The sequence below is a fragment of the Mus pahari genome, chromosome 19 (assembly GCF_900095145.1).
Source record: "Mus pahari chromosome 19, PAHARI_EIJ_v1.1, whole genome shotgun sequence".
In the NCBI taxonomy this organism is placed as follows: domain Eukaryota; kingdom Metazoa; phylum Chordata; class Mammalia; order Rodentia; family Muridae; genus Mus; species Mus pahari.
In genome coordinates this window covers 9,658,792-9,671,035 of record NC_034608.1, presented here as the reverse complement: position 1 = coordinate 9,671,035, position 12,244 = coordinate 9,658,792, and the positions used below count along the sequence as shown (strand labels likewise).

The following is a 12,244-nucleotide window of genomic DNA, read 5'->3' as shown; positions in this document are numbered from 1 at the left end:
AAGAAACAAGCTGGAGAAGCCATTCTAATATCGAATAAAATCTCAACCAAAAGTTATCAAAAAGGATAAGAAAAGACACTTCATACTCATCAAAGGAAAAATCCACCAAGAACTCTTAATTCTGAACATCTATACTCCAAATGCAAGAGCAGCCACATTCATAAAAGAAACATTACTAAAGCTCAAAGAACGCATTGCACCTCACACAGTAATAGTAGGAGACTTCAACACACCACTCTCATCAATGGACAGATTATGGAAACACAAATTAAACAGAGACACAGTGAAACTAACAGAAGTTATGGACCAAATGGATTTAATAGGTATCTATAGAACATTTCATCCTAAAACAAAAGAATATACGTTCTTCTCAGCACATCATGGTACCTTCTCCAAAATTGACCATATAATTGATCACAAAACAGGCCTCAACAGATACAAGAAGACTGAAATAATCCCATGCATCCTATCAGATCACCACAGACTAAAGCTGGTCTTTAATAGCAACAAAAAGGATAGAAAGTCCACATACACATTGAAGCTGAACAATGCCCTACTCAATGATAACTTGGTCAAGGAAGAAGTAAAGAAAAATTAAAGACTTTTTAGAATTTAATAAAAATGAAGGCACAACATATCCAAACTTATGGGACAAAATGAAAGCAGTGCTAAGAGGAAAAATCCTAGCTCGGAGTGCCTCCAAAAAGAAACCAGAGAGAGCTTACATCAGCAGCCTGACAGCACACCTGAAGCAAATACTCCCACGAGAAGTAGACGGCAGTAATAATCAAAGTCAGGGCTGAAATCAACCAAGAAGAAACAAAAAGAACTATACAAAGAATCAACAAAACCAGGAGCTGGCTCTTTGAGAAAAATCAACAAAATAGATAAACCCTTAGCCAGTCTAACCAAAGGGCACAGAGACAGTATCCAAGCTAACCAAATCAGAAATGAAAAGGGAGATAAAACAAAAGAAACTGAGGAAATTAAAAAAAATTATCAGATCCTACTACAAAAGCCTANANTCAACAAAACTGGAAAATCTGGATGAAACGGACAATTTTCTAGACAGATACCAAATACCAAAGTTAAATCAGATCAGATTTAATCATCTAAACATTCCCATAACCCCTAAAGAAATAGAAGCAGTTATTAAAAGTCTCCCAACCAAAAAAAGCCCAGGACCAGATGGGTTTAGTGCAGAATTCTATCAGATCTTCAAAGAAGACATAATATCAATACTCTTCAAACTATTCCACAAAATACAAACAGAAGGAACACTACCCAATTCATTTCATGAAGTTACAGTTACATTGATACCAAAACCATACAAAGACCCAACAAAGAAAGACTTCAGATCAATTTCCCTTATGAATATCTACGCAAAAATACTCAATAAAATTCTCGCAAACCGAATCCAAGAACACTTCAAAAATGATCTTTCTCCATGATGAAGTGTGCTTCATCCCATGGATGCAGGGATGGGTCAATATACAGAAATCCATCAACGTAATCCACTACATAAACTCAAAGGAAAAAAAATCCCACATGATCAGATCATCTCATTAGATGCTGAAAAAGCATTTGACAAAATTCAACATCCCTTCATGTTAAAAGTCTTGGAAAGATCAGGAATTCAAGGCTCATACCCAAACATAGTAATAGCAATATATAGCCAACCAGTAGCGAACATCAAACTAAATGGAGAGAAACTTGAAGCAATTCCACTAAAATCAGAGAATCCAGTAGTTGTTCAGTTCATGAGGCAGGATGTTTCAGGTGATAGATGCCAGAACCTGTAAGTAAGCTCTAATGCAAGTGAAAGAATAGACTAGCTAGTGAGAGCAATCAGGCAAAGAGGGCAAGCCTCTTTCTTCTATGTCCTTTATATAGGTTGCCAGTAAGATGCGCAATCCAGATTAAAAGTGGGTTTGCCCACTTCAAATGATCTAATTAAGAAATAAATTCCTCAAAGGTATATTCAGCTGCTATTGTTTAATTCCAGATGTAGTCAAACTCATAATGAAAAACAGCTATTACAGCAGAAAAAAAGTTTCAGACAAATATAATAGCTTATTTATCTACATACTTTTAGTTTTTTTCACTTACACATTTTATCCTGTACAGAAATATCAGTGCAATTTTTGGTACTTGACTTCTTAAATGTAGATGCATTTTCAGATTTTTTAATTTCCTTTTGAGGATAAAGGAAGCAATTAAGAACTCCCTGATGGTTTCACTCATTGCCTGCTAGGTGGTGTCCTGAGCTGTCCTTAAGGTGTGGGGCTCTCTTTATTCAAAGCCCATCTATCATACTCAGTGTCTGCATAGTACATCTCAAGGCTGAAAAAAAAAATAGTGCTTCGAAAGGCACAAAGGCTACAATTTGGGCTGCTTCTTGAACTTTATCCCATGTGTTTTCTGATGCCCAATAAGGTGTGAGCTCTGTGTGAATGCCTTCCCACACTTGGTGCACACATACGGTCTCTCGCCAGTATGAGTTCTCTCATGCCTGGTAAGGTGGGAACTCTGGCGGAAAGCTTTCCCACAGTGCTGACAGTGGTAGGGCTTAGCTCCAGTATGAGTTCTCAGGTGCTGAGAGATGGCTGAGCGGTCATTGAAGGTCCTCCCACACTCTGAACACTCAAATGGTCTCTCTCCACTATGAATTCTAAGATGCTGTGTGAGGGAGGAGCTCTGAACAAATGCTTTCCCACAGGCCATACACATATAAGGCCGCTCTCCTGTGTGGATCTTCTTATGGACAGAGAAATACCTGGCATTTCGGAACATTTTACCACATTCACTACATCGGCAAATTTGGCTCCCCTTGTGAATTTTTATAAAAGATATCTGCTGAGCATGCCGGCTGATGGCTTTCCTACAATTGTTGGCCCTCCTGAGCCTTCCCATTTCAGAACCCCTATAGTAAGTTTTTATGTAGGGACCACATTTTATGGGAACATTGATTTCCCTGTCTTTTCCTCTTTCAGAGGTCTTTAGGTGATTTTTTACATAGGGAACATGTTTTTTGGAAGTGCTAAGTTCCTTGACTCTTTCCCCTTTAGAACCCTTTTGGTGAGGTTTTACATGTTTCCAGGAATTCCTGTTCCCTTGGACTTTACCTTCTTTATAGCCTTTCTGATGAATTTTTGCAGGTAAAGCATGTGTCAAGATACTGTTGTCCCTGGCTCTTCCTGCCCCAGACTCCATCTGGTGATTTTGTACAGATGAACCTTGTAACATGGAATTGTTACTTTTCCCAACTTTATGCCATTCAGGGCCTTTCTGGTGAATCTTTGGAGGTACATCAGGTACCATGGCATTGCTACTGTCCCTAAATTTACCCTCTTCAGAGCCAGTGGCTTTCTGGTAAACTTTTGCAGGCATAGTAAGTGTAATGGGATCTCTGCTGGTCCCAGGTTTTCCCTGCTCAGAACCCTGTTGCTGGTTTTTTATAGAGGAGCCATGTGTCATAGGATTGCTGCCACTCTTGCCCTGCCACTCCACAGAGTTCTTCTGCTGATTTCTTATGCGCAAACCTCGTGTCATGGAAATGGTGTTTGTCCTGCCTTTGCCCTTTCCAGTGCCCTTCTGCTTAACTTTTACATTCTTTCTAGGAAGTACTTCATTGAGTGAGCCCTGGCTTTTGTGAAGACTAGTTTGGTCTTGAGACCTGGAGCTTTCAGAGAACTTCTTCTGAGGATGGCCTTTTTCCAGTAGATTCCCCACTTGATTTGACTCTATGGTGTGCATTTCTTCGATCCCGTCTTGTGAGATACTTTCAAAGACAGTAGACTGGGTACCATTCCTTGAGAGATCTTTTGCGTTTGGGTCATGAATTGATTTTACCACAGGAATGGGAGAGTCTGGAGTTAACTCTCTGTTTCCCAATGTAGGCTCCCACCCTGAAAGAAACCAAAAGATATACATATTGCAGTTATAAGTGCCAGAGTGACACTATTAAAAAATAAGGTTACATCTTCTCAAACAGTCATTCAGTCTAGGGAGTGACAAGCTGTGAAGCAGCAAAACCAGGAGCTTCCTCATTCCCCAGAGAAACCAAAGCTGAGGCTGCTTAGCAACGCAGGGTCATAGTTTCAGATAAAGAACCTGGACAGAGCAAGAGACTCTTGAGAGCACAGCCAGTACTAACACTGGGTAGAGAAAAACCAAGAGATCTGGGGGACCCCATGGCTTTCTAAATGTAGGGATAGCCTTACCCACAGAGACCAAGTTGCCCAATGTCTCCAGCATCACATCATGATACTCAGTCCTTTGCATTGGACCTAGTAGACGCCACTCCTCCTGACTGAAGTCTACAGCCACATCCTGGAACGTCACCGGATCCTGTAATGTTATATAAGTTTGATGTTTGCCAGTGTAGGTAGCAGAAAGGCCACTGGGACATTCTACCACACATAGGGATTTCCTGCTTTGGTGGTTTACTCAGAGACAATGACTTTTTTGACCCTAAAAGAGGTCCACAGGGTTTTTCTCCAAACTAAAGTCTGGGTCCCAAGAAGGTAGGCAGAGCTCCTGATTGACAAAGAGCTACAAGTGCAATAAGCATGCTACACTAATCATACTAGCATCTGTATTAAGCTTGTATTGTAATGACAACATTCCTCCAAAGGACCCTATCCCCCTGGAAACAGCCTTGTCTTGTAGTGTAAAACCTACAATGTCAATGGACAGGTCTGATCTATGTATAATATTCACCTATGCCATGTCAGTTTCTTATGAGCAGCTAAGGATTCTGAAAGGAAGACTCTCCCATCTCCCCAACTTGCCTGGATCTGGGAGGTATTTCGCCCAGATGCAGCAGAGCCAAGCTTAGAAGGAACAGAATACAGAGCAATGAGTCTGGGATCAGTTTCTTCCCATTCCTAGGTAGCAGCCTTGCCTGAAGCCTAGCCCACATTGCCCATTACATGAGAGCCAACAATTCCAATCACATACCTGAGCCAATATAAACCATTTGTGAGGAAAAGAGCCATATACACACTAGTATTACTAATACCATATACATAATACCCACTCATGACATATACACACCATTATCCTGGCTGACAGGGCTAATCCTATTGCATGCCCATCACTTAGTTCTGAGACTGATCTGAGCCTACGCTGTTTCCCTAATTAAGTGTCTCCAGAGGACAAGGGCTCACTCATTCTAACTGGGGTACAATATAGTCCTTACAAACTGCCTGTGATTCTTCTGGTTCTTAGTCCCTCAGTCTTGATTCTTGGACTCCTACTGTTTGCTTTCTCTATGCCCATCACAATGTCAGGAGGGTTACCCTTCATACTTGGGTTTTTCAGACTTCTACTTAGGTCCCAGAACTCAGAAAGTTAAAGTGGCTTATCTTCTGTGAAGCCTTGGCAAGTTTCGGTGTAGAAAGGATATCTTAGGGGTGGTCCCTTAAAGGAAGCTGTGACCAATGGAACAAAAGGTTCTTACTTACCTCAGGTGGTACAGTAACTGGCAAGGTGGCCAAATCCTTCCTTTTCTCCTTTAGTTGATCAGTGGCCTCACTGGAGCAGGCAAGACAAGCTAGAGAAGATGTCACATAAAGAGTTGATGAGGTGGTAGCCCTCAGGCAGACAGAACTCCCAGACTTACAACCCATGACCTATGCATCCCCGTGCCTGTTGATGGTCTATATTGACCTCTTCACAACATAACTGGATGGGCCCAGTGTGTTACTGTGCCTGGACCACTTAGAGACCGGTGTCTCTACTATACAAACCTTTTGCTGTCTCCCCATTCCAGTATCTGTCTCAGGCTCTGGCTTCTGAAGCAATGGCCTTTTCGTTAGTGGTAAAGTCTGTTTCTAGTCTCCAAGTCCTTATCATGCTGCCTTGGAGAAGAGAAGGATCTTCCCTTGGTCATAGAGTGTGTACTCATTTGTGCTTCTGGTCACATTAAACATCCCTGGCCGGTACTAATAGCCCTTCCAAGGATTCTTTCAGGTTTAGCCTTCCTCATGTGTCTCCACATACTCTATGGGCTTTTACCATGCTGATTCTACTCCAGCTAGGATGGGGACAAATGACATCATCCAGTCTGCTCCACCATGCTATCCCTTCACCTTCACGGACTCTGGTAGACATGGGACACCATACACTTTTAGAGCAAATGAAGCTTTTTGTGTTTGGAAGCCTTAATGGCAATGAAGCCAACTGAAGGCAGCCAAATGAGATGGATGAGGGGATGGGTTGAGGCTCTTATTGAAACTCTAGGTAGAAGTGTGCCTAGAGTTAGAGCATCCTGGAACTCTTCCAGTAAGGTTTCCTTCCTGGAGCCACTTTATAGCTTTGTTTGGTGTTTGTAAGTACAGTATATGTGCATGTGTGTCTAGGTGCATTCAGAGGATAGATGAGGATGTCTGGCGTTTTAATCCATCATTCTTTACTATGCCCATTTGAGACAGTGTCTCTCACTGAACTTGTAGCCAGGCTAGAGGCCAGGAAACCTGAGTGACCTTCCTGTTTCCACTCACTATAATAGTGTGGTTAGGCATGCATGATCATGCCCCATTTTTTTTTTTTTTTTAAATGTAGCTTTTGGGGGGAGTTGAACTCCAGTTAACTGTCATAAACTGTTTCTTTCCCCAAATCCTGGGTATTAAAGCCAGAATGCTGTGCCACTCCTGGGTGATAGCCCCAGTCCATTTCTATTTTGAGACAGGGTCATGATAAATTGTTCACACTGACCCTGACTTTTGTAGCTCAGACAGGCCCTGACTTGGGCTCTTGAGTATTTTAGATTATAAGCCTACATCATCAGATCTAGTAAAATATATAAAGGCTTCAGAGCTTTGTCATCAGCCTCACTGGCTTAAAATCAAGATGTTAACAGGACTATGTTCTTTTTGGATACAGGGAAGAACTCATTCTTTGCCTTTTCAACTTCTACAGGCTACAGAAGAGTCTTGGTCATTGTTTCACTGGGACATCTATCCTGCCTTTTCTCTTCACTGCTCTCATCACAGCAGGTTTCAGTGACAGAAGCAGCCTCCACAAACTCCACCTGTATCCTGACCTTTTTACCACCTTAGTATCGTATGTGTATTTACTTGTCACATCCCACCCTTTCTGTAAGTCCACAGGCTCAGTCAACTCTTGAGTCTTCCCTCAGTTAGGACTTCATTCATAGCCCCTTCAAAGAACTGGAAGGCTGGCTGTGTCAGGGATCCCAACAGGATAAAGGGGAAAAAGCATTGTTATCTGAAAGCTTCCACTGAAGCACAGGGAAGGTTTTTGCTTAGGTGAACAGGGCTGGATACCAAATACGTCAAGTTTCCATTAATTCTAATCTGGTAACATGAAAGTTACGGATGCTTGTGGTCTGGAATGGGAACATCCTCAGTTACCCCAGCACTCCCCATTCCCTCACAAAGGCTTCACAGAGATGTTTGTCACCTCACCCTTCCAGGACACTCACAATCGTTCTTAGACACTGAGGTCATATTCTCCAACAAAGCCACCGCTGCTCTGCAATCTTCTGGGTGCTGCGACTCTACCCACACCCGAAACTTCTCAGGCAGTGCATTCAGGAACTGCTCGAGCACCAGCAACTCTAGGATCTGCTTCTTTGAACGGGTACTGGGCTGCAGCCACTGGTGACACAGCTTACGAAGCTGGGACACAGCCTTCTGGGGACCTGCTGACTCTTCATACTGGAAATGTCGGAACTTCTGGCGAGAAGCTTCAGTGTCAGTCAAACGCTTGCTTGGCTGTTGAGCTTGCTTAAGGTTACCTGGGTTCAAGTCTTCTCCACTTTCTGGATAGAGGGATTGAATCAGGGCATTCCGGGGACCAGCCACATCCTTGTTCAATGTAAGGACCTCAACAACCTTGATCTTCATCAGGGGACTCTCAGAAGGAAAGGAATTCATTCCAGGGTCCGGAGAAGGCCCAGAACATTCTAAAAGTCAAAAACCACAGCAAAAGCTAGGCAATGTTGCATTCTTTTTTTTTTTTTTTTTTGGTTTTTCGAGACAGGGTTTCTCTGTATAGCTCTGGCTGTCCTGGAACTCACTCTGTAGACCAGGCTGGCCTCGAACTCAGAAATCCGCCTGCCTCTGCCTCCCGAGTGCTGGGATTAAAGGCGTGAGCCACCACGCCCGGCTTGCAATGTTGCATTCTTATAATCATTGTTCTTGGGAGGCAGGGGCAAGACGGGGGTAACTCTTAAGAGTCTAGCTAGATCTACACATTGAGTTATAGGTCACCTAGAATCACAAAGGCAGACTCATCTAAAAAACATACACAAAAACAGGCTGAGCATGTAGCTCAGTTGGTAGAGAATAACGTAGCATATCCCCAGAAATTTATTAAAACCAGTCACTGTGATGCATGCCTGTAACCCCAGCACATAGGAGATAGAGGCAAGAGGATCAGATGTTCAAGGTCAAGCCTGGCTACACAGTAAGGTTAAGGCCAGACCAAGATATGTGAGAGCCAATTCCATTTATATGTTTTAAGAAACACAAATACTGTTTTATTAAGTATATAAGGAACTGGCTCATTCTTATATTAAAAAGTATTATCAAGTTACATGCACTGCAGAGTATCTGTATAGATTTCCTTCCTTTCCATTCTTTTATATACATTTTTAAAACTTGTCTTTTATTTTACACATCACTGGTTATTTGTATTTTGTATAAAAAAAATCATGCAGAATTTTTTTCCTTTCCTTTTCGATTTTTCTATCTTGGACTAGGTCCTAGCCCTAAAGGATTGCTTAATCACTGAGGTGTATCAACTAGGACCCACACTCTTTTGAGATAGGGCAGCCAACCCAGGGTGACCTTGAACTCTATGTAGCAGAGGGGGATTTTAAACTTTTGATGTTCTTCTTACCTCCTGAGCACAGGAACCCATGACCATACCTGGTTTATGTGATGTTGGGGATTCAATTCAAGACCTTGTGCATGCCGAGCAAACACTTTGCCAACTGAGGTACATCTGCAGTCTCTTTTTGCTTTTTATTTGAGGACAAGTAATTACCCAGCCTGGCCTTGATCCTGCCTTAGCTTTCCAAGTAGCTGGGATTACTGGCCTACAACACCAGGCCTATTTGCTTCTTGCTTAAGACATTTTTTTTTTTTTTTTTTTTTAAAAACTTCTTCAAATGGATGTCTCCCCTTCATCACCCACAATGTTTGCTTCAAAGCTCTGCTCATTGATTTTAGCAATGTATTGCAGGCTTTCCAGTGACCCTAGATTTTAAGTGTGGATGCTAGAAAATGGTATCTATTTAAGAGAATTATGACATACATATTTGAGACAGACAGGCAGATGTTATACAAAGGTACCAGAGAACAAACACATGAAAGAGAAAATGTATTCTTGAACAAAAATAAACACACCATGAAAATACTCTATTGGACTAGACTCTAGCACAACAGTTCTCAACCTGTGAGTCATGACCTTTTTGGGGGTTGAGTGACCCTTTTCCAGGGGTTCATAACAATAACAAAACTACAATTATGAGGTAGCAACAAAAATAATTTTATGGTTGCGGGTCACCACAAAACAAGGAACTGTATCAAAGGGTCACAGCATTAGGAAGGTTGAAAACCACTGGTCTAGCCAAGATAAATACTCTATAGATTCTGGACTCTCAAACAAATCTATAAATCTGAGCACTATGTCTCTGTAACACTATCTGCCTCAAGATTTCCCTTATTCTCTCAAAGTCTGGACTCATACTGAACTTATCTTTGAAGATACACTCTTGTTTCTTGGAGTTTCTTCAGTTACTCATTCACTCTGTGGTACCTTCTTACTAAGGGCCAAGTAATTCAGTCATATTGCTAGTTGGAATTTATAGAATAATTTTTTTCTTTTTTTTTTTAAGGCCACTGATATTTCACTTTTTTTTATTCACTGTAATCCTTTCTAATTGTGTATTTTCTCATTCTCAAATAATGTAGAAGTTAAAGCTGATGATTTCCTCAGAGATTACATCCAAAGGGTCCTTGCCCATATGAGTCCTCTGGTACAGAATCCAATGAGGACTCCTACTGAAGCCTTCCACATTGTCACATTTACAGGGATCCCTACCAGGCGTTTCTTTAACGCTCAGTGGCTCCCTAATATCAATTACATTCTTAAGACTATCCCAAGTACAACTGTGATACCAAATAGGAGAGCTACACATGAAAGTGCTTCTATATCATGCACATTCTCATGGCTTTAGAGTTCTCAGATGCTATTATTTAGTGTAAGAAAATGGTATTTTTGTGGGGTGGGGGGTGGGGCTCTAGTGCAAGTTCTCTCAAGGTAAAACTAACTTAGGTCAGAGGTTGTTCCTGCTCCAATCATACTTTTGAGATTTCGTCCTTTAGAGGAGTTCTCAGATATTGAAAATTTCACAAGAGTCCCATTCATGTCTTTACAGATTAATATCCTGTTTTAGCCATCTAACAGTTAAGGTGGTTCAAGTTGAAACTGGGCTTTCTCACACTAAACACATTTACTGCATGCTTTTTTGATATCACCCCCCCCCACACACACACACACCCTAAGAAGAATCTCAGAGAGAAAATTCATAAAAGATGAGAGAAAATATGTTCTTGAACAAAAATCAACAGTACTAGACTAGGCTCTATCCAAAATACATGATCACTCTAGATTCTAGACACTCAACAAATTGATAAGGCCCTCGGAGGTCTGTAGTGAAATTCCTTGATTTTCTACATATATATATATACATACATAATACTTTTGTATGAGTATTTCATTCTCTACATGTTTTGTTGGAGCATGTGGACATCCTCAGGCTATACAAAGAGTATCTGCCTCTCTTCCTCAAATAAAAGATAAATTACTCTTATAAGGTTCATTTGTTTCATTTTTTTAAGTTGGCAATTTTCAAGTTTGAAGGTGGAGAGATGACTCAGGAGTGAATAGTATGACCTATTTTTTCCAGAGGACCTGAGTTTCATTCCCACCACACATATGATGATTCAAAACCATGTGTAATTCCAGTCCTAGGGAATTAGATGTCCTCCTTTGGCCTCTGTGGGAACTTCATGCACATAGTGTACAGAAGAACACACAGGCAAAACTACACATATGCAAAAAAAAAAAAAATAAGCATTTTTTGCAGGTTCTCCTGTGATTATGACTTATTCATCTACTAGTTAATCTCTTTCTCCTTTATTTCTTGATAGGGTCTCACTATGCTACCTTGGTATTCTCGAATTCCTAAGAGATCGGCCCCTCCTTTGCCTCACAAGTGCTTTGATTTAAGGTATGTGCCACCATGCCTGGCCAATAGTGTCTTTTATGCATTGCTTCTAATGATTAAGTTTAGTTAACTTTAAAGTGCCCCACTTTAGGGATATACATGTGGCTGTGATTTTTGGAGTGGCCACAGAATGACAACTGAATATATGAACACAACCTAATTTATTTCCCCATATTGCCTTCACAGGATCTTATTCAACTCAAATCTCTCTTGAGGATAAATGACATTTGTCTTAGAATTTAACCATTTTCTCATATTACCTCACCAACCACATTCCACGCTGTCATTGTAGCTGGAGAAGCTTGTAAGCTTAGTTATGAGAAAGAAGTTGAACTTTGGATTCAATCTCACTTTTGTGCATTAATAAATTCTGTACACTACTGTTGGGACACTAGTGAAGATGTGTTTTTTTCATTTAATAGTAATATATGACATTCTAAAATCTCGTATTTTTATTTGCTACCTGGACTTCTTGAAGTTCAAACAAGCAACTGTCTCAGCAAACCTCCTTGGATATGTCTTTGGTCCCTTTTCATCTATGATCTATTGACAAGATAAGTAGAGATTTGTCATAGTTTAAATCCAACTTTCAAGATAAACACTATTAGGTAGTTCTTCACATGATTAGTGTAAAGTTTTACCTAACATTATGTCATTGTGGAGACAAAAAGGAAACCACAGTTCCACTCCTTAAAATAGTTTATGCCTTTAACACCTTTAAAATAAGTTATTTCCAAAAATACAACCTAAGTTTCCCTTGCAGTACATGGCTGGGGATGTATGTAGCCCAGTGGCAGAGTGCTTGCACAGAACATACAAGGCTCTGGGATCAGTCTCCAGCACCACCAAGAATGCTTGTCGTAAGAATACAGATTATGAGCCAGGCATGGTGGCGCACGCCTTTAATCCCAGCACTCGGGAGGCAGAGGCAGGCGGATTTCTGAGTTCGAGGCCAGCCTGGTCTACAAAGTGAGTTCC

General features: G+C 41.1%; 1 protein-coding gene across 1 annotated transcript in view; it reads right to left on the bottom strand.

The window, feature by feature from the left end:
- Window positions 1-1,619: 1,619 nt before the first annotated feature.
- Window positions 1,620-12,244, bottom strand: part of Znf274 (zinc finger protein 274) — a 16,525-nt gene continuing 5,900 nt past the window's right edge. Inside the window, exons 5-8 of the mRNA XM_021219082.2 lie at window positions 7,451-7,933; window positions 5,469-5,557; window positions 4,224-4,350; window positions 1,620-3,908 (exon numbers count right to left, since the gene is read on the bottom strand). Coding sequence (XP_021074741.1) covers window positions 2,380-3,908; window positions 4,224-4,350; window positions 5,469-5,557; window positions 7,451-7,933 — 2,228 coding nt within the window. The 3' untranslated portion in view covers window positions 1,620-2,379. The remainder of the gene's footprint in view (window positions 3,909-4,223; window positions 4,351-5,468; window positions 5,558-7,450; window positions 7,934-12,244) is intronic.